The following is a 19,287-nucleotide window of genomic DNA, read 5'->3' on the forward strand; positions in this document are numbered from 1 at the left end:
GAGATGGGGGAAAGTTGTTAGATCCCAAAGGGAGATTTTCCTTGGAATTTCCCACTGCAGTTACTACCTAGGGTTTTTGTTACAGGTCATCTATGAAATACTGTGCAAAATTTTTTTGTCCTTGCTTTTCAGAAGTGAACACAGGCCAACCGTGATAGCTAGAGACTTCTTGGGAAATAGTGAGACAAAGTAAACTATGTCCATTGTTATTGCTCTGTTTTAGGACCTGGAACCCACCTTCTGAACACATGTACCACCCTTACCTAAATTTTATTTCATCCTCAATTTCAAAGAAACTACTGCATATTTGTCTTATTTTAATTAGTATTTAATAATATCACTCTTTTCTGACATACTTAAACATAGGCCCATTTCTTCTAGGAGTTCTTTGAGCAGAAATATTGGAGGCCAGAAGAGCTCAGGTTGGTTTGCAGTTCATTTGCTCATTTGTTGGGTTATCTTGGTCAAGCCAGTTTATTTCTCTGAGCCTAGTTTCCTCATAAATAAAATGAGGATATTGATAAAAACCTTCAGACCCTCCGACAGTTAGGAGGAATAAGTGTGAAAGTGCCTTGTAACCTACAAAGTGTTATATCAATGTCAGTTGCAGTTGCCTGTCATTACCAAACTTTTCAAGACAAAATCTGTGTCTGGAACATCTTCCTCATTCATAGAGGGTGTTCCCATGTGAACAGAACAAAGAAAAGTAAGCATAAACCCAGCTCTCAAAGCAGTGAGTATGTATTCCATCTGCTACTAATAGCATTTACACTAAAACAGAATAATTCATAAAATTATACCAGAACATAAAAGGCAATACAGACACAGTTGAAAGAAATAGTTTCTAGTGAATATATTAGTAATCCAGGCATTTTTTTTTTTTTTTTTTTTTTTTTTTTTTGCGGTACGCGGGCCTCTCACTTCTGTGGCCTCTCCCGTTGCGAAGCACAGGCTCACGGACGCGCAGGCTCAGCGGCATGGCTCACGGGCCCAGCCGCTCCGCGGCATGTGGGATCTTCCTGGACCGGGGCACGCACCCGTGTCCCCTGCATCAGCAGGCGGACTCTCAACCACTGCGCCACCAGGGAAGCCCCACCCAGGCATTTTTATGTGGGAGGAAGCTTGCTCAGTTTTCATAGCCATTCATTTTCAGAAAGCTGGGGATGTGGGTAAAAAAATGACAAAACAGGAATGACTTCTTCACTCATCTTCTAGTTTGTATAGAGTTAGTTCGTCCCTCTGCTAAGAACGCTTACCACTTCTGCCCTAGGAGTTTTAACCTTCCTTTGAGGTTGGTTTTGTATGTTAACTACTTTAAGGTTTCCTGGTACAGCTCTGCCAAGTCACCCCCACTCCTTACACCTACCCCCAGTTCATAACAAGCACAACTGCTCCACTTTTATGCCTTCAAGGAATTTTCTATAGGTCTTTATAAACTTTATTACATTTTATATTATGCTTATTTACCTTTCTGTCAACTCCACCTTCTTGATGGCTTGTAAATGACTTATTCCTCCTAATAATAGAATTCAGCAAATGTTTGTTGAATAACTGTGTTTACTAGGTGCGTACTGTGCTCTTTGTTTATTTAGAGGGATCCACAGATGAATGAGAATCATCTTTCTCTTCAAGGAAAATAGGTGGGAGATATATAAATCCTGCTTCCCATTCCTGAGACTTGCTTGCCTTAATATAAACGAATCCACTGTATATATGTACATATCTGGATTTTAAAAATCACTAAAGCTCTGTTCTTTTCATGGGAAAGGGAGAGGTTGCTAGTTTTTACTTGAATGTCTGAAAAATTTTACAAGTCTGTGATGCTGTCAGTAACGACAGAGCTTAATTCTATTCATAACATTGTTTTCCTCCTGTCTATGGAACTCTGTTCTTTGACTTTATTGACCAGTATTTCTTCATTTTTTCTATTAATGAGCATCTCCTGAAGTCCTACTAAATTTATGCTACATCCAGCACTAACTGTGTGGAAGGTGTAGAGATTGCAGGGCTGGATGGGAATGGAGAATGATGGGGTTGGCTTAATAGCAAGAAGATAACCTGAGATTAGGGTGAATGAAAGTGAACATAGGAGGGAAAAAGTTTGAGAAGTGGCAGGATAAAAGCTCAGGGTCCAGTAGTTCGTCTTAAATGTGCCTGCCTGGAAACGTAGTGAGATGAGTTTATGCTGTTTATTCTCAGTACTGTTTATAGCCCTTTGCTTCAAAGTAGAGTGGATTAGAGGAGGAGCAAAGCTCCTGGCTTTGAACTTGTCCTGGCTGAGAATTGTTTTCTGTAATTCCCAAACGGGTTACTGATCTGCAAGGTGGCTGGGTGTGTGACTTTCCCAGCTTGCATTAGATTAGCATTGCAAAGAATACAGGGGCTGACTTTGAAAGCAACTAGAGTGGATGCATAGGAAATTATGGATTAAGTAAGTAATATTTCCGCATAAATGAGATGATATATTTGGAAGTTTTTAGTAAACTTTGAAGGGCTAAATCTGTGTATTGACAATACAACCCTGTGCGTGTATGAGTGTGTGTACATCTTTGTAGTCACGGAAGATCTTCTAGGTTCTTTTCTAGTGCAGGCCTTACCCATATTTTGTGGGTACCAATTCAGCCTCTACCGTAATAAGATTCAGGGTCAAATCACAATAATTAAATATACTTCAGCCTTGCTTTTTACATATTAAGAAATAATTAAGAGTCATTATTAAGGCAATCATAAATTCATAAATTCCTTGGTGTATTATGATATGTCAAATGTGTCATCATGTTTATGGTTTATATGTGCTGCTGATGAAATAAAGATGTGAATTTTAAAAGTTTTTATATTTAGCTGTAGAATTTAAGTGCAGTATATGTAAAACATTACAAAAAGCACAGAAAATATAGAAACCCAGGAACCTATCACCTAAATTGAATAGATGTTAATATTTTGCCTCACTTCCTTCAGTCTTCTCTAGTTTGTTTGTAAAGCAGTGGAACAGCATATATATAGTCAAGGCACACCTGCCCCTTTGCTTGTGTCTCTAGGGGGTCACTGTGTCAGTGCCAGATATTAAGACCATGTATTTTTACTACAGGTATATGTATCCATAAACATTATATTTTTAATGTCATGCTGACTGAAACAAAAAACGTGAAAATATTGCAGTTATTCACATGGAAAACTGTAGTAATTTTATAATTTTTATTTTATTCAGCATAATATTAAAAGCATATAAAATATATTGTTTTGGCATACCTTTCTGCTCTAATAACATAAATTGAAGTGGCTTTTACACTTTTTAAAATATTCATTCTGAATATTTGTTCTTTGTGAACTAAATCCATACGTGTCTTAGACATTTAATTAATTAATGTTAATCAGCTAAGTGTTTTAGAGAATGCATGTCGGTCAGTATAGAATATCTTCTTTCGGTCTGTTCCGACTGTGGTTTACCAGAGTCCAGGAGGGCTGGTTGTCATGAGCAGGAAGAGCTCTTGCTTGCTGAGAAACTGACTCCCAGCCCTGCCACCGGCAAACTATGTCTACAGCCTTCATAAGCCCTTTCTTTCTTCTGGCCCTTATTTTCCTCACCTGTTAAATAAGAGGTTTAACTAGCTCTTCTTGAAAGCACTTTCATTCTGTGAAATATTGGGGAACTTTGACCTGGGCCTCAAGTTGTTAGAATTTGCTGAGAATATATTGGATGTAAAAGAACAGGACTTTCTATTGAAATTGCCGGTTTTGTAGTTGCATTTGAGCCAGGGCTAAGTAGGTCATATTCGGTTTAATATGATTTGGGGGCAGAAATGATTTTTCCATCATAAAACCTTTTCAGAATAACCTTGACGTCTCCAAGCTCTGCCTGCTTTTTCGTTGCATTATCTCTCAGCGAGGGACCGGGCTGTGTGAATCTGTATGTGAACATACATAAGTGCTAAGAATGGCAAAGGAATGTTTTTTCATTCTGTTTTAATTAAATGTCTTCACAGACAAAGTCAGAGCTGCAGAAAGAAATCTGTAAACTCTGGTAAGCCCTAGAGGACAGTTTCATAAGTCCTACACATTGCAATAGTCTGAGGCTTTGGGAACTTTCCTCTTTAATGTGACGTACATGTTTGGAATAGAGTAAGGATATATCACCTAAACTACACGTCCTTAAAACAAACAAAACAGCATTTTTCATGATAAGAGTCCTTCATATGTATGTTTGTTTTAAGAAGCAGAAGTTTAAATTACAGTTTGGGGTGGAATGGACCTTTAAGACCATCTCTTCCTATTCGTGTCTAAGAAAGTAGTTCAGGAAACGCTCTTGCCTGGCTCTCCAGATGGAGGCAAAGTTAGGGGCAGATGCCTGGTACCCTCCAAGGTTCCCACTGTCTTTTGGTTTGCAGGCTCTCTTTAGGCAGCTCTATATTTAGAGAGACCTAGAGAACCAGTTCTAACTCGTGTCTGAGGGTGTGGACCCATTGAAGAACGTGACTCACTTAAAGTAGAGATCCGCTCCTGCCTAAGGGACTAAGAAAGGTGTGTTTTTCCTTAAGAGCACCAGGATACACATAAGTCTCTGGGAAAGGATCCTGTGAATCCCAGATGGCTTAACTCCTCTGACCATGTAAAAACTCAGATTTTTCTCAGCTGCAATATGTGAAACATTCTTGTCTCTTATTATTACAGCAGTCCTTTATAGAAGTGGGTTAGAATTTCTGGGCCTCTGCGTTCTGATTCTGTGATTAATTTCCATAGGCCAGGGACCTAACCATTACTTTGTGACACCTTGTTCTTGGCCCTGAGCAGGTACTATGTGGATTTTTGTGAATGAAGACTTTATACTAACTAGTCACTGTTTTGTGCATTGCGAGTTATAAAGTTGATCATCCTAAAATATTAGGTTGGAGTCTTTGAAGTCCTGAACAAGATCTTTTTCTTTTTATGTTAAAGTACTACTAATGAGCTTTCCTGTCTGCCCTTCTCCCTCATCCTCTGCAGTGTGCCGAGATTTTGCTGTCCTGGAGGACCACACCCTGGCCCACAGCCTGCAGGAACAAGAGAGTGAGTAATAGCCCTCTGCGTGCTCCTTCAGTTTTCTTTTTTAGTGGTAGCTTGAGGCAGATTTCTCAGAGTGAGGCAGGGAGAAAACAGAGTCATCGAGTTATATCACCCATCCATCCTGACGGATCTGTCTAGGCAAATGACACCTCAGTGAAGAATGAAGTTCTGGGTGTTTTGAAGTCAGATAGCTGCTAGGGATGAGAAGACTGTTGGATGTATCAGAGGAAAAGAGGGACTTGAACCATTTCCTTTGCCTTAGTGCTATAGGAGGGAGATAGTGGTTATACATGCATCGAGAGTGTGTAGAAGGCTGGCAGAGGGATGGGTTCCTTCCCCTAGAATAGGAGGCCTGAACATCTTTTCCCAGGCGAGGGCGGTGTCTAGATTGTAGATTTTTCTGAATTTTTTATGTATGTACTCATGAATAGTAAATCTAAGTTATATGTGTTATACAGAAGTACGTAAGTATGAATTTGTAATTTGTGAATCATTAATTCATGTGTCAGTATAAAAATTCAGTATTGAAATAGTATTTATAAATAAGGTGGCAACTTGTAGAGCAGAAAGAGCACTGGCCCTGGTTTTAGATTATTTGAGTAGAAGTCCTGGCACTGCCACTGTTTTATCTTGTGCCCAATACAAATTACTTTAACCTTTCTGATTCTCTTTTTCTGCAATGCAAAGATGAAAATAATAATTCCTGTGCTGCATATTATATAGCGTTATTTAGAGCATAAGATGAAATGATGGATGTGAAGCCCTTTTCAATGGAAAGGCTCTTCTTAAGTTTATTATCAGGTTTATCATTAATAAGCCAAAGCATTATAATTCCTCTCTCCAATTTTACTATCCAGTTGAGCATCATTTGGCATCGAATGTTCAGCGGAACCGTTTGGTCCAGCATGATCTCCAGGTGGCTAAGCAGCTTCAAGAGGAAGATCTGAAAGCTCAGGCTCAGCTGCAGAAGCGCTACAAAGCCCTGTGAGGACTTGGGGACTGGGAGGGCATCATGCCCGGACTGGTTTTCTCTGTGGGGTCAGCAACCAGGGCAGGGAAGAGGACTCTCCATCTGTCCTCTGATTCCTTTCACTATTAGATTACAAATCCTACAGTGACTATCCCATAGTTTTCTTTGAATTAAAAAAATTGTCTTTGTTGTTGGAATACTTTACTAGGTTTTGGGACATGTGGTTTCTGGTGTGGACTCAACACTCTTCGCTGATGACTTTGAGTCATTTGGTCCACCTCTCTGACTCAGTTTTCCTTACCTGTACAGGGGGCAAATGATCTCTGTCCCCTCTGCCTCCTGGGCTTTTGGGGGGAATCCAGCGAAATACTGGATGTCAAAGAACTTTATGAGGTCTGTTGGGTTCCTTTATTGTTTCTTAGCAGTGTTTGCTACTCCTATTTTCCTCGAACCCGTGGCTTTTGTTTTTGTGTGGCTGTGCCGCACAGCTTTCAGGGTCTTAGTTCCCTGACCAGGGATCAAACCTGTGCCCCAGCAGTAAAAGCACCATGTCCTAACCACTGGACCGCAGGGAAGTCCCAAACCCCTTGCTTTTTAAGTAGAGGCAGAATCTTTTGGAAAGCTCTGAATCGTACCCTTAGTCCTCTTCATAACTTCAGTGTCTGACCAAAGTTATTTCTCTGTCTCCTCCTAAATGGAGAGATCACATCTAAGGTCTCTTCTAGCACAATGACTTTTTATTCTTTTTAATGTTTTAAAGGCTCACAGAGTACATTTCTTCTTTGAGAGAGGCTCCTATACCTAAATCTCTAATGGTGGATTTAACCACAAAATTGTTTTGAGGAGGAAGGGGTAAAGGAGGAAGTGAAGGGACCCTTCTATTTACTTTAGTTGTCATGTTTAAATAAACAGGATAGCCTATTATTTTTGCTGCCTTTGAGGAAGGGTTTTTCTATTTTATTATTTTCAGAGAGGACTTTATTCGTGATTTTTTTCAGCTTCCTTATTTTGTACATAAACATTCTTACTGACTCTTGCTAATAACTCTGCCACCATGAAAGGCACCAGAGAGCACAGATATGAATAAAACATAGCCATTGCCTTTAAGGGACTCAGGGGAAATAAACTCTGAGCGTTTGCCAAAGCAACACTCAAATTTGTGAAACATTCCATATTCTTAAAACTAGATTAATAAACACTTTTTGGTAAGTTAAAAAAAAAAGTAAGTGAAAAGAGGGTATGGAAATAAAAAATGAGTATATTTTTATTTTCAATTCTGTGGTTTGAATGGTTCAGAATCCTTGAATGTTAGACCTGTAATATGAAGTCATTAAGTCCAAAAACTTTTATAGCTGATAAGACGACATAAGAGTGCATGATTCACTGGTTAACAGTGGCAGGACTGGAAATCAGGTCTCCAGGCATCTTGTCCAGTGATTTTTCTACTGATTAAAAAAGCTTGCCATTTCTGCTTCTGGCCTGTGTTCTCTGTCTTGTATTCCCTTCCTCCCTTTCTGTCCTGTATGTGCGTTATACACATGCATACATACCCCCACGTGTGCACACCTCTACTTTCACCTACATCTATTTCCCAACATGTTGAAAGTGACCAGTTCTTTATACAAATGAGAATAGTCTTCATCGCCTCAGTTTTGTTAGAATAGAATGTATGGATTTTGATTCCTCCAGAGAAGTTAGGATATTGCCCCCAACACCCAACACTTTTCAGTTATAAAAGACTGCCATTAAACATGGAATATACAACCAAGACTAGATTAACTGAGTACTTTAAGTTCAACTGGCAGGGGGAGAATAAGAGGAAATATTTGTGTAGCAAACGAACTGCATATATAAGCCACAATTGTAATTTTGTTCCAACATCTTTTTAGATAGTGAACTCTAAACGTGCTCTCTCTCTCCTAGTTAGCAGTTAAAGGTTGTAAAGGCTGTGTAAAGGTTGGCTCCCCAGCACTATCACACTCTAGAGTTATAAGCTTCCCAGTGACTTTTCTTGAAATCTGCAGCCAGAAGACTGGTGTACCTGTAGCCATCTCTGAGCGATCCAAACCCCATTTTCTGTTGGAACCCCTGTTTCCTAGGTGCTGTTTTAAAGGATCTATTTCTCCCTCCAAAATGATTTGTCTCGTTTCTCCCACCAAAATGTACTGTGGGCTTCTGAGTGCAGGATGGAGATATATTTATTTTCGTATCCTCAGTGTTGAGCATGGTTCCTGGATGATAGCAGGTGTTGTTTGAATCTTTTTGAATGCACAAACGCCAAAACAAAACAAAACTGTGGTAGCAGCCATATTACAACGTTTGGGCTTTTTAGTGGCCAGAGTATTAAGAAAACTGGCATCAGCCACAGAGGTTTCTCCTGGGACCTAAAGCTAGGGAATATACATTGGGGTTTTTCCCCCCTTTTTAAAAGTTTTATTGAAACTGAAAAAAAATGCCTCTAATTAAAAAATTTATAAAAATCATTTTAAAGTCATACCACCACCTCTGGGTGGCCACAGTATTATTGACATTTTAGTGAACTCACTCCCAATTTTTTCCTGCATACTCTGTACGTATTTGGTTATTTGTGGACCTTATTCTCATAGTATACATCTCCTTTGAGGGAACATGCCTGTCTCTGTAAAGCGACCCCAGTAGGGTGAGGTGATATGGTAGTATAGAAAAAGCCTGGAGCTTTCCGTTGTAGTGTCTGGGTATTACATTCTGATTCTACCACTTATTTTCTCTGCAATCTTAGGGAAATGATTCCACTACTCTGGGCCTCAAGTCTTTTCATCTGTAGGATATGACAATATCAACCTCTTTGCATCATTATTGTGAAGATTAAGTGAGATAAAAATATGCACTGGCTCATAGTGAGTATTCAGGAAATTGTGTTTAGGAAAAATCATTCCTTACGTTCTTTATTCATGTTGTTTTCACCTTTGTGTTTTAGTGAACAACAAGACTGTGAAATTGCTCAGGAGATTCAGGAGAAGCTGGCTATTGAGGCCGAGAGACGACGCATTCAGGAGAAGAAGGATGAGGTACAACTTAGTTAATGCCCCTCCACCCCACAGAGGAGGGCTGCTCAGCTCCAGAGCTGTGACTTTCTGTATTCACGGGCTCAGTGTAGGGTTGCTGGATGGGCAGAAGAACTCTCCCCTTTTGGGGTGCATAGTCCAAGTGTCGCCCTCCATGAACCACTGTTTATTGCCCTTTGACCAGTTGTTTAAGTGGTGAAATCTTAAAAGATGATAATGGATAATTTGACATAAATTGTGAATTCGTTTCCATAGGGCTACTGTAACAAATTACCACACACGTGGCTTAAAACAATAGAACTTGGGCTTCCCTGGTGGCGCAGTGGTTGAGAGTCGGCCTGCCAATGCAGGGGACACGGGTTCGTGCCCTGGTCTGGGAGGATCCCACATGCCGCGGAGCGACTGGGCCCGTGAGCCATGGCCGCTGAGCCTGCGCGTCCAGAGCCTGTGCTCCGCAACGGGAGAGGCCACAACAGTGAGAGGCCCGCGTACCGCAAAAAACAAACAAAACAAAACAAAAAAAACAATAGAACTTTACTGTCTCACAGTTCTGAAGGCTGCAAATCGAAATTAAGATGTTCGCAGGGCCATGCTACCTATTAGGAAAGAGCCTTCTTTGCCTCCTCCTAGCTTCTGGTGGCTCTTGGCTGTCTGGCATTCCTTGGCTTGTAGTTGCATCATGTCAGTCCCTGCCTTTATTGTCACATGGCCTTCTTCCCTGTATCTTTTTGTCCTTTTGTTTTCTTATAAGGACACCAGTCATTGGATTGAGGACCCACCCTAATCCAGTATGATCTCCTCTTAATTATATCTGCAAAGATCCTATTTCCGAATAAGATCATGCTCTGAAGTTCTTGGTATAAATGAATTTTTAAGGGACGCTTCAGCTCAAGACTGGGTGTCTGTCTGCGGGTTATTCCCACAACTTTAGGGAGAGCAGACCTTGAGTGTAGCCTGAACAGGAGTCAGGGACTGTTCATTGCTCTCATTCTTTTTTGTTAATGGTTTCACTCTCCTGTGATATGCTGCCTCAAAACAATGGTCTGTTTGATTCTGTATATATTTTTAAACTGTGTTGTTTTTAAAGCTGAAAATGGTTAAAATTAGCAGTAGTATATGGTTTGTGAGAAGACCTGAATTTGCGCTTAATGATTACTTGCTTTTGTGTTATGTTTTCAGCCTTTCAAATGGTTCCTTTTCAATTTGCATTGATTCTCTGTCTGCTTTTTTTACACGTATTGTGCTGTTCTTGCCCATTGTCTTGATTAATAATAAGGAAAAAATGATTTATTATTTTTAATAGTAGAACGACCATATGGTATTTTGCATACTCAGAAATACTTTTCAGGGTTAAAGTGGGTGCTATTAATAAGTACATAAACTGGGACTCTCCTGGGCAAACTGGCACATACGATCACCCTATTAAATAGATATAATCAGAGTTATCAGTGAACCAGCCTGCATCTTCTGTTCCTCCACTGAGCCATCCTTGTTTCTCTGGAACTCCTTGTTCAATGCCAGGTGAGTGTGAGACGCCTGGTGTGAGTGTATTTAGCTATTTCTTTAAGAAACAAACCATGATTATGTGATGATCAGAGTTGTAAGTAGGAATTAAGGATTCCTTTTCATCCTTCCTGTTAGCAACACAGGAGCTCTTTCTTACTACAGGATGTGTTGCATCTCTATAGTCAAGACTGCCTTGGAGATGAAACTGGCAACTGAAAGAAGTGATTATGTTTTGTAGACAGAAAAGCTTCTATTTTAAATATCACAGAGTAATGAAGTTGGCGTCTTATAAATGCTACTGGTGTCCTGTAATTCCCCCCCTCCCCCCACCCCATTCGGGGAAAAACAGTATTCGGGAAACCAAAATACTTTATTTTACGCATGTGGAATCTAAATAGCAGTCACAATAATCTCATTGTTACACTATATAAAGTGTGTAGTGTAGTGAATAACTGCATTTTTCAGATGAAGAACTTAAGTCTTGAAGAAGTAAATGACTGGTCCCAAGCTACAATAAGATGCCAGAGAAATGTCTGTACAGTTCAGTCTCCTGACTGACTGCCTCTGACCTGGATGTACTGTGACACAACATAGAACACAGAGGCTTTGGAGTTAGACTATCCTGGGTTTGAATCTTATCCATTTAACTTTTAGCTGAGACTTTCAGCATCTCACTTAACCAGGTAGAGCCTCAGGTTCCAAATTGAAGAAGTCCATGGTAACTCCACACTTACCCCAAAGGGCTGTTGTGAAGTTTAAATAAAATTAAGTATATAAAGTCTCTGCCACATATTAAATTAATAGTTGCTCTTTCCTTTTTGCTTTCTTGCCAGGTGTTTTCCCCACCATTCTGCCCCTTACAACAACTCTGATTTCTCTTATAGGGAGATAAGCGTGAAATTAGAAAGGGGAAACAATACACAGGCTTAGGTGTGTTCTAGTGTGGTCTGATCTGAGGCATCTTCAGGAGTTTGTGCTTTGCTGCCCTCCTACTACACTGCCTTCCACTATTGTTTGACCTACTGAAATGTTCCCCCTTCCCCAGTGCAGTGCAGTGAGAGATGAGAAATCCAGTTGTGGACGTTTAGTGAGACTAGCCTTTAAAAAACTGCTTTCAGACTTTTTTGACTTTTCACTGATGCCTTAGATTAGATGGCTGTCCCGCCAAGATGTTCTTCTGTTGTAGAAAAATGTGACTTCCAGCTGACTAGTATGTTGTAATATTAAATAAACAAAATCTGCATTAGTAAAGTTTGATGTTGAAGGATGTATGATAATCCTTATTTATTTTAGTCCAGGGTGCCTAATAGGGGAGACTAAGACAATTGTGCTGATTTTTCTGTCCAACTTTGCATTGCCTGTTACTCATCAACTGTCCGAATTCTCCCCCCTCCTCACCGCCTCCATGCTCTTCTGCTTCCTTGTAGAGTCTGCCTAGCTAATGAGTTCTTACTGAACGGCAGCGCTGTGGAAAATTCCTCTCTGGATTTTCACCCAAATCTCTTTTAGAGATTTTTGGGGTCAACTTTCTTGGGTAGTTCCTAGTCCCCCAAAATAGATGTAGAATCCAAGGCCCCTTTCCTCTTGGGACAGATTTTTTTCTGAACAACATTGTTCCTGAGTAGTGTTATACGACTTCGTGTGGGTGAATTAGCATGTCTAGCTTTGTTATGGTATAATTTTATTGTGTTTTTTAACAGAGCACAGATGTAAGGAAGGTAGCATTTCCATTGGGGAGACAGATGTAGAAAAGTTTAAAAAAGATCCTTTGTATTCTTAACCAGCATTGTGGCCTCTCCCTCCTTCCTTTCCCTCCCTCTTTTCTCTCTTTCCCTCTTCCTTCCTTCCTTCCTCTCAGTGCCCTGTTGAAGGGGCTTGTAGCCTTTGGTAATACTGGACTGTATGAGTTTGTGATTAATATGGGGGGATTAATTTTATTGGGATCTTTCTCTTTGGTCACAGCTTTAGCATTTGTCAGTGTTGTTTAATGAAGCCAAGAAATGTGTGTTTAGTTGATTTAACTCAGTTATTCTTAAATAAAACTCTTAACTAATTGTGTGTGAATGTATACATATGTGTGTCTTTGAACCTAGGTCCAAATATATGTGAATGTGAAACTATTTTAGCGAAAAACTTTTTTTTTTTTTTTTTGCGTAAATAAACAGTAGCATGGCCAACCATGTTATGAAAAGTCTGTGGCACTGGTCCAACAATTTGGAGCCGTTTATAATGTGAACTGTTCAGGGATAAACTTAGTAACCAATTTACATTAAAAATTAATCTAGTGTGAGCCATGGAACTTTTTCATAGCATTCTTAAGGTCATTAGTAATTTGTGTTCTAAAAAAATATTTATATAAGTTGGTAATATCTAGAGAATAGCTCAGATAATAATAATTTTAGCAACTGAAATTTTTTCCTATGTTTTGGCACTTTAGAAATAGGTTTATACATATATAGCCAGACGGGGAGTGAGTGGGTTTCTTCTGGTTGAGAAAATTCTTCTCTCTTTTTATCCTAGTTATACTGATGTTTTTATAGCAACGGAATTGGTGTTACCCTCTTTTTCTGGTCTTATAGAGTAACCCTTTTGGGATTATTCCTGCTTGAGTTCCCTACTGAGTTAGATGTTAATATATTAATCGCTAGTTAATAAAAGAAATTTAGCAATCTAATGGAATGGCTTCCTTTTTTTTGTTCTTCTGACAGTCATTTGACAATCACATTTTCAGATCTCCTTTAGCTTGTCTTTATACCCAAGATTTTCTCATTTTGAATCCCAGTACTATTGTATGATAGAGGTGAAAACTTTAAGGGGGAAGTAACCCTGATATAAAATCATATAAACCATAAAAATACCCTAAGGGATCCAGCACCACAGTTCAGTAATTTGTCTTCTGCTTGAGAAAGATGCATGGGGTTCCTCTGGGCTCCATTGCACCTTGATTGTATGAATGCTTCTCTCAGAGCGCTCATCTTTGCGTGTCTTACATTAGGTTAATCACTTTTCTTCTAGCACTTAATAGATAAGAACATTAACGATATTGACCACATATCTTGTTTCCCTATAGGAGGTCTCTAGCAGAATGTTTGACCCATTGAAGGGAATCAGTAAATCTATGTTTTTCTTAAAATAACTTTCCTCTAGCGTTCCAGGGATCCTTACCTGTGCCCTTACTTATGCTCACAGCTTCCAGTTTTCCAGAGTTGAGTGTTGTTTCAATAAATGTATTTACTAGAAAGTCTTGTATGCAACAGAGTTGTTTCTACGTATTAACCCAAAGTAAGTCTACCTGATTAATTAAAAAATAATTGAATGTGACTTCAAAAGGGCTTATGAGTTCTTTTAGATTTTTTTCCCCAAGTTATGTTTTATTGAACACTAGTTTCATAAGGTTTATATTTTTTTATGTAACAAAAAGGCATCTGTCCCAAAATAAATTTGGAAATTCCTGGGTTACAGGAAGATAACAGGTTACTTTTCTTTTATCAAAGTGTTAAAATGAGCTAATGTGTTTAAAGAGTTGGATATAATACATGTTTTTCTATTGAATGCTGTCTGGTTTATTTGGAGAAACTTTTGATACCAGTGTTCTCAGAAACAGAGCTTGAGAAATGCTGTTCTGGACTAACCTTTAACAGGAAGGAAGCTGAAGACTAAGGAGGTTGTTTATGTCAAGGGTGACTATGCTGCGTCCAAGCATTGTGACTAATAATTGCCATCTTTAGCTTGTTTCAGGGGAAATTTTTTATATTGAAATCGCCTCACTAAACCCATTGTGCAGTAATGTTGGAGAGCAGCGAAGAAAACTGACTTGGGCTAAACCACGGTTTATAACATAGCAGCAATTTTCCTTTCACTCCTCAAGTCTAGCTAGCTGTTCTTCTCAGACAGAAGAAGCTTACTCAGAAAAGAGCTGAGAGGTTAAAAGAGCACAGGGTTTGGGTGCTAAGGTGCATGACACATTATGATTATTATTATTCTACTCGGTTAAAAGCCCTCCTTTTGACTAGCTAATGCATTGTACAAAAGAGGCATCACCTTTGTTTCTCTTTGGTTCAACTTTGGCTCTTCACATTGAGAAGGCTTATTACTATGTATTAATTAGGACCAAATTCAGTAGCAGCAAAGCAATTATAAAGTCCCTGGAGTAGAGTTTAATAATTTCTACTGGCAGTTGGACCTGGTAATTTTCCTTTATATTGTTATTCAGTTATATCAAGGGAAACTTTTTGTTTCCAGTAAAACAAACCACTTAGGAAAATGAGTGTTGGGTGCTTAGTAAACATGACAACTCAGGGAAGTGTTTACATTTTCTTCCTACTTGTGCAGTAAAATAAATAGGGATTTGGGAAATTCTGTAACAGGTATTACTTTGGGGAGAATAAATTATCTTGTCACGCCCCTCTCTTTTCCTAACTGACTGGTATATTGCTTTGCAAGACATCAAACAGAATGAACCTGGCACAGGGGATGGTACCTGGTAACACTCTCAGATTTATTACAATGGTGCATTAGGGTGTCAAGACATTTGACTTTAAGGTTGAGTAGTTCAGACGCTATTTTACAGATAAAGAATTCAGGCCCAAAGAAATCCATTTTAGTAGTTAATGTTTCTGTCCCCGTGTCTCTAAAGCATCTCTGACTTGAACTGGAAGAGAAAAAGAAAATCATCATATTCTTTAGGTTTAGGGGATTTTTTTCCATCAGAGTATTAGAAATTCAGATCTCTTTGCATGAAAATTATACTTGTGTTTTAAGTGGGACTGTGTTCTTTACCTTTCATTCTGAGCTGCAGTATTTTGTGAGTGCTTTTGCATGGATTACTTATCAAATATATATGTATATATTTTACAGACTTATGAGAAGTTTCCAGCATAGAAATCAGTTAAAGGATATATGTTAATAGTATATTTATAAGTTTGAATTTAGGCATGTACTTAACATAAAGTCAGGTTTGTAAGGCTATTTTGTGAGCATTAAAAGCCAAGTATATGGATAACGTTTACTAATTTACCTAGCCTCAGAATCCAACTTACTGCTACAGTGATATAAGAGAAATTGAGTCATTCAGATGAATTTTGTTTGCCTTGCAGTCTTAGTATATTCTTCACATTGGCTTATTCAGAAAATTGCAAAAAGAAGAATAGTGATTAATTCTTGCCTCAAAATTTGCACCATTTACATCTGAGCACATCTTATATTCCTCATTGTACATATAAAGAAGTTAGCCCCTCAAACTACCTATGGCTATTATTATCATTTGCATCGGTGAGTATTGTTGCCATATTTGTAAGATCTTTAAGAATCTGATAATGGCTAGGGATCTTTTTTCCAAAAAAGTGTACATGAATAAAGTTTATGTGCTATTTTATAGCCTTTTTATAGCCTTTTATAGCCTTGGGCCTTTCATAGAAATAATCTTCAAATTCAGAACACTGTCACTTTCTAGCTCAAAACCTTTAGGAACCCCTCATCCCTTACATTACAGATGCCAGACTTCTTAAGATTGTCTGTAAGGGGCGCCTGTGATTCAGCTTCTGCCTGGTTTTTTAGCCTCACCTTTCTCTGTAACACCCCACATCCAGTGTTCTAATTGGACTATTGGTTGTTCCCTAGATTGATGCCCATTAAAATATTTATAACTTTGCTGATGCTGTTCTCTCTTCTTCCCTTACCCGTTGGAATCCAGTGCTTTGTTCAAAACCTAACATTAATGCAAAGCCTTGAACTAATCCGTTTGAGTAGAAATAATATTCCCTCTTTTGTGCTCCCATAGACATTTTACCCTCTTTTTTGAGGCATTTATAATTCAGTTGTATTGCAGCTATTTGTATATACCTTTGTTTTCATGGGGGACGGTAATCGTTTAGGGGACGCAGTCAGAATGTTATTACTCATCACTCAGTAACTGCTAAAAACTTGCCTGGAGATAGAGCAGAGGGGAGACAGGAGGAAGACTGTTTTCTCTTTTTTATTAGTTAAGACGGTGGTCCTCTAATGCAAAGCTAAATGAGAACCAACTGAAAAATTCTTTTAAAAAAGTTTTCAAATTACATTGTAAATACAGTTTATAAAAGTTTATAGATTATGGTACTCTTCCTCATTCAGACTTAGTGAATCATCATCTTGGAAAAAGGGCCCATAAATATGTATTTAAAAAATTCTGTTCTATAGCCACCTTTAGGAACATTACATTTGAATGTCTTCAAGTTACGTTAGATTTAAATTCAATTAAAAAAAACCTTTCCCTCTCATCTGGATCTTGTGCCCTTCCTATTGAGCAGTCATCTGGGGCATTTGGACAGAAGGAGCTTAATATCAGGAAGTCTAGAGAGCCTAACTGGAGGCAGAGCCACAAAAGCCTGGCAGTGGAATGTCAAACCATTGACCTGTAGGGTCACTGTATGGAGTTTGTTCATTCTCTGGTAATGTTTATTTCCCTTCTCTTTGTATTTGCAGGACATAGCTCGACTCTTGCAAGAAAAAGAGTTACAGGAAGAGAAAAAGCGAAAAAAACACTTTCCAGAGTCCCCTGGAGCCAATGCTTATGGTGGTAGTTACTCTTATGAAGATGGAGGTAAGTTTTTGCATCATGACCTACTCTATCCTTAGACTCAGTTGCAAGACACCCCTTTAAATTTGTCTGTAAAGTGACCCTAGGGCCCCTTTAGATTTGTGGTGGAATTTTATCTTATCTAATAAATTCATCTGTTCTTTAGTTTGATGACCAGAGCCATTTTTATGGCTGTTAAAACTTGAATATAGTTTAGCAAAATTTGGCGTGCATTGGAATGTTGTATTACATTCTAAGCACATAAACTGGGGTGTGGAAAAGTGGCATATGAGCCTCTGGGCTTGATCTTTCTCAAGGAAATCTGGACAGTACTGTTTGAAGCAGCAAAGTGGCACAAATAATAAAGGAGGTACAGCATTTATCAGTTACTGGATACCAAAGCTTTTTTTCCATGCTTCGTATCTTTTAAACCTAGGCCAATGGGTTAACCTGCTGATGACAAAATTGAATTTTAAGATTCTCTGTTCCTTTTTTGCTCTTGATGCTTTCTTTGCTATTTGATTACCATATAGAAAAATTTCTGAGATAGAGAGATCCCTTCTCTAGTGCTTGCTTTTGCAGTGGTGGTGGTGGTGATGGTGTGGTGGTGGCACTTGTGGTGGTGGTGAATCTTTATCTTAAAAGTGTGTTGGGAAACGAGTATTGACAAATATTGTTCAGTCCTTTTTAAAGATCTGTCAAAGGAAAGACATTTCCTATGGTTTTTAGTGTCTGTATTTATTGTAGTTCAGCTTGGAGACTATACTTAGGATACCAGCTAAATAAAATCTAAAAGCAGCTTCTAGAGAGTAAAGATTTTAAGGTCAGTAATCCCCAAGTCCCTTGAAAATTAATTGTCAATTGCTCTTCTATAATTTCATTGTAAAAGGTAAGTAGGTATTTGTCTTTGATGAGTAGAATGAAAGATACATATATGTAGGTGATAGGATTATTATAGTTTGAGTCTTGCAGTCACAGTGTTCTAAATCTATCCTAATCAGTAGAGCTCAGCTCTATAACACAATCAGTAAGCAGGTTGATTCTCTACTTATTGCTTGGCGTGTTGTTCTTCCATATGTAAAATGCTCAGCTCTTTGTTGATAGCCATTTTCCTTATGCTGGTCTTTCTAATCAAATGTGGTACATCATTTAAAAAGAAAAATTATTGCCGTATTTTTCTGTACTAGAGGTCAGAAGGTAAAGAGTTACTCGTCAGCTTTAATTAAAATCTTAGAATTGTGGTCTGGCGTAAAACATTAGGGTGGTAAGTAAATTAAGTACACTAAAGTACTAATTTTAGCATTCCTCTATTAAAACCTTATACTAACTTGAATTGGGACTCAAGCCTGGTGGTTTTGACCAGACTGCTGACATACTGTTTCATCTCTCTAGACTATGTTAAGAATTCCATGGATTTTCAGGGACACCTAAAATTTTTACAAATCTCTATTTAGCTGCTTTTGTAAAGTTATGGAGAATGGCATATATGCTACTTTTTTGGAGTTGAGGGGGATTGGTAAGAGAAAACAATGACCTTCTGAGCATGTGCCTGTAAAGTACTGTTGGAATTTCTCTTCAGTTGTGTTGTTGTTGGGAGACGATATATCGCTGAGCACGTGATCTTCATTTATATGCCTTTGAGTTAGACTAAGTTGAGTTCCACAGAAACCATATTGCAGTCCAGCTCATATTTACAAAGCAGGCTTACGTTCTTTGCAGTGGTCCTTTCCCAACACATAAGGGATATTCTTTAATTGTACTTCTTTGCGCGCAATATGATTTTTGTCTGTCTTATAATAATCACAGCAAATCATTACAGAAGTGGTTGTTTTAGCTTTCATTTTACTTAAACTTTAATAAATTAATCTTTTAAGAATAATCATTTATAGATTTTCTACAAATCTGAAATTATCCCAAACATCTGTCAGATTTATATTGATTGAAATGGTATATCTTATTCATTTATGAATCCATGTTTTTTTTTCAAAGCCACTTACCTGTATTGCAAGCATATTAGAGACTTTAAGTCATGGTCTTTGGAGTCATTAGACCTTGATTCACGTTTCATCCATTCCTTAGAAAAATTGTAATGTTAAGGAAGTTATCTACTGGAATCACTCTAAGCCTTTTTCTCATCTCTAAAATGGAGATTCTAAAAATAAATCCTTCGC

At 38.4% G+C, this 19,287-nt stretch overlaps 1 protein-coding gene across 2 annotated transcripts in view; it reads left to right on the forward strand.

Moving 5' to 3' along the window:
- The window catches only part of CCDC50 (coiled-coil domain containing 50), a 64,415-nt gene that overhangs the window by 21,303 nt on the left and 23,825 nt on the right, over positions 1–19,287 (forward strand). For both annotated transcript variants that reach the window (XM_079923281.1, XM_079923282.1), the window contains exons 2-5: positions 4,981–5,043; positions 5,898–6,024; positions 8,967–9,057; positions 17,023–17,140. In XM_079923281.1, coding sequence (XP_079779407.1) covers positions 4,981–5,043; positions 5,898–6,024; positions 8,967–9,057; positions 17,023–17,140 — 399 coding nt within the window. The remainder of the gene's footprint in view (positions 1–4,980; positions 5,044–5,897; positions 6,025–8,966; positions 9,058–17,022; positions 17,141–19,287) is intronic.

This window comes from Stenella coeruleoalba (genome assembly GCF_951394435.1).
Source record: "Stenella coeruleoalba genome assembly, chromosome: 5".
Classification (NCBI taxonomy): domain Eukaryota; kingdom Metazoa; phylum Chordata; class Mammalia; order Artiodactyla; family Delphinidae; genus Stenella; species Stenella coeruleoalba.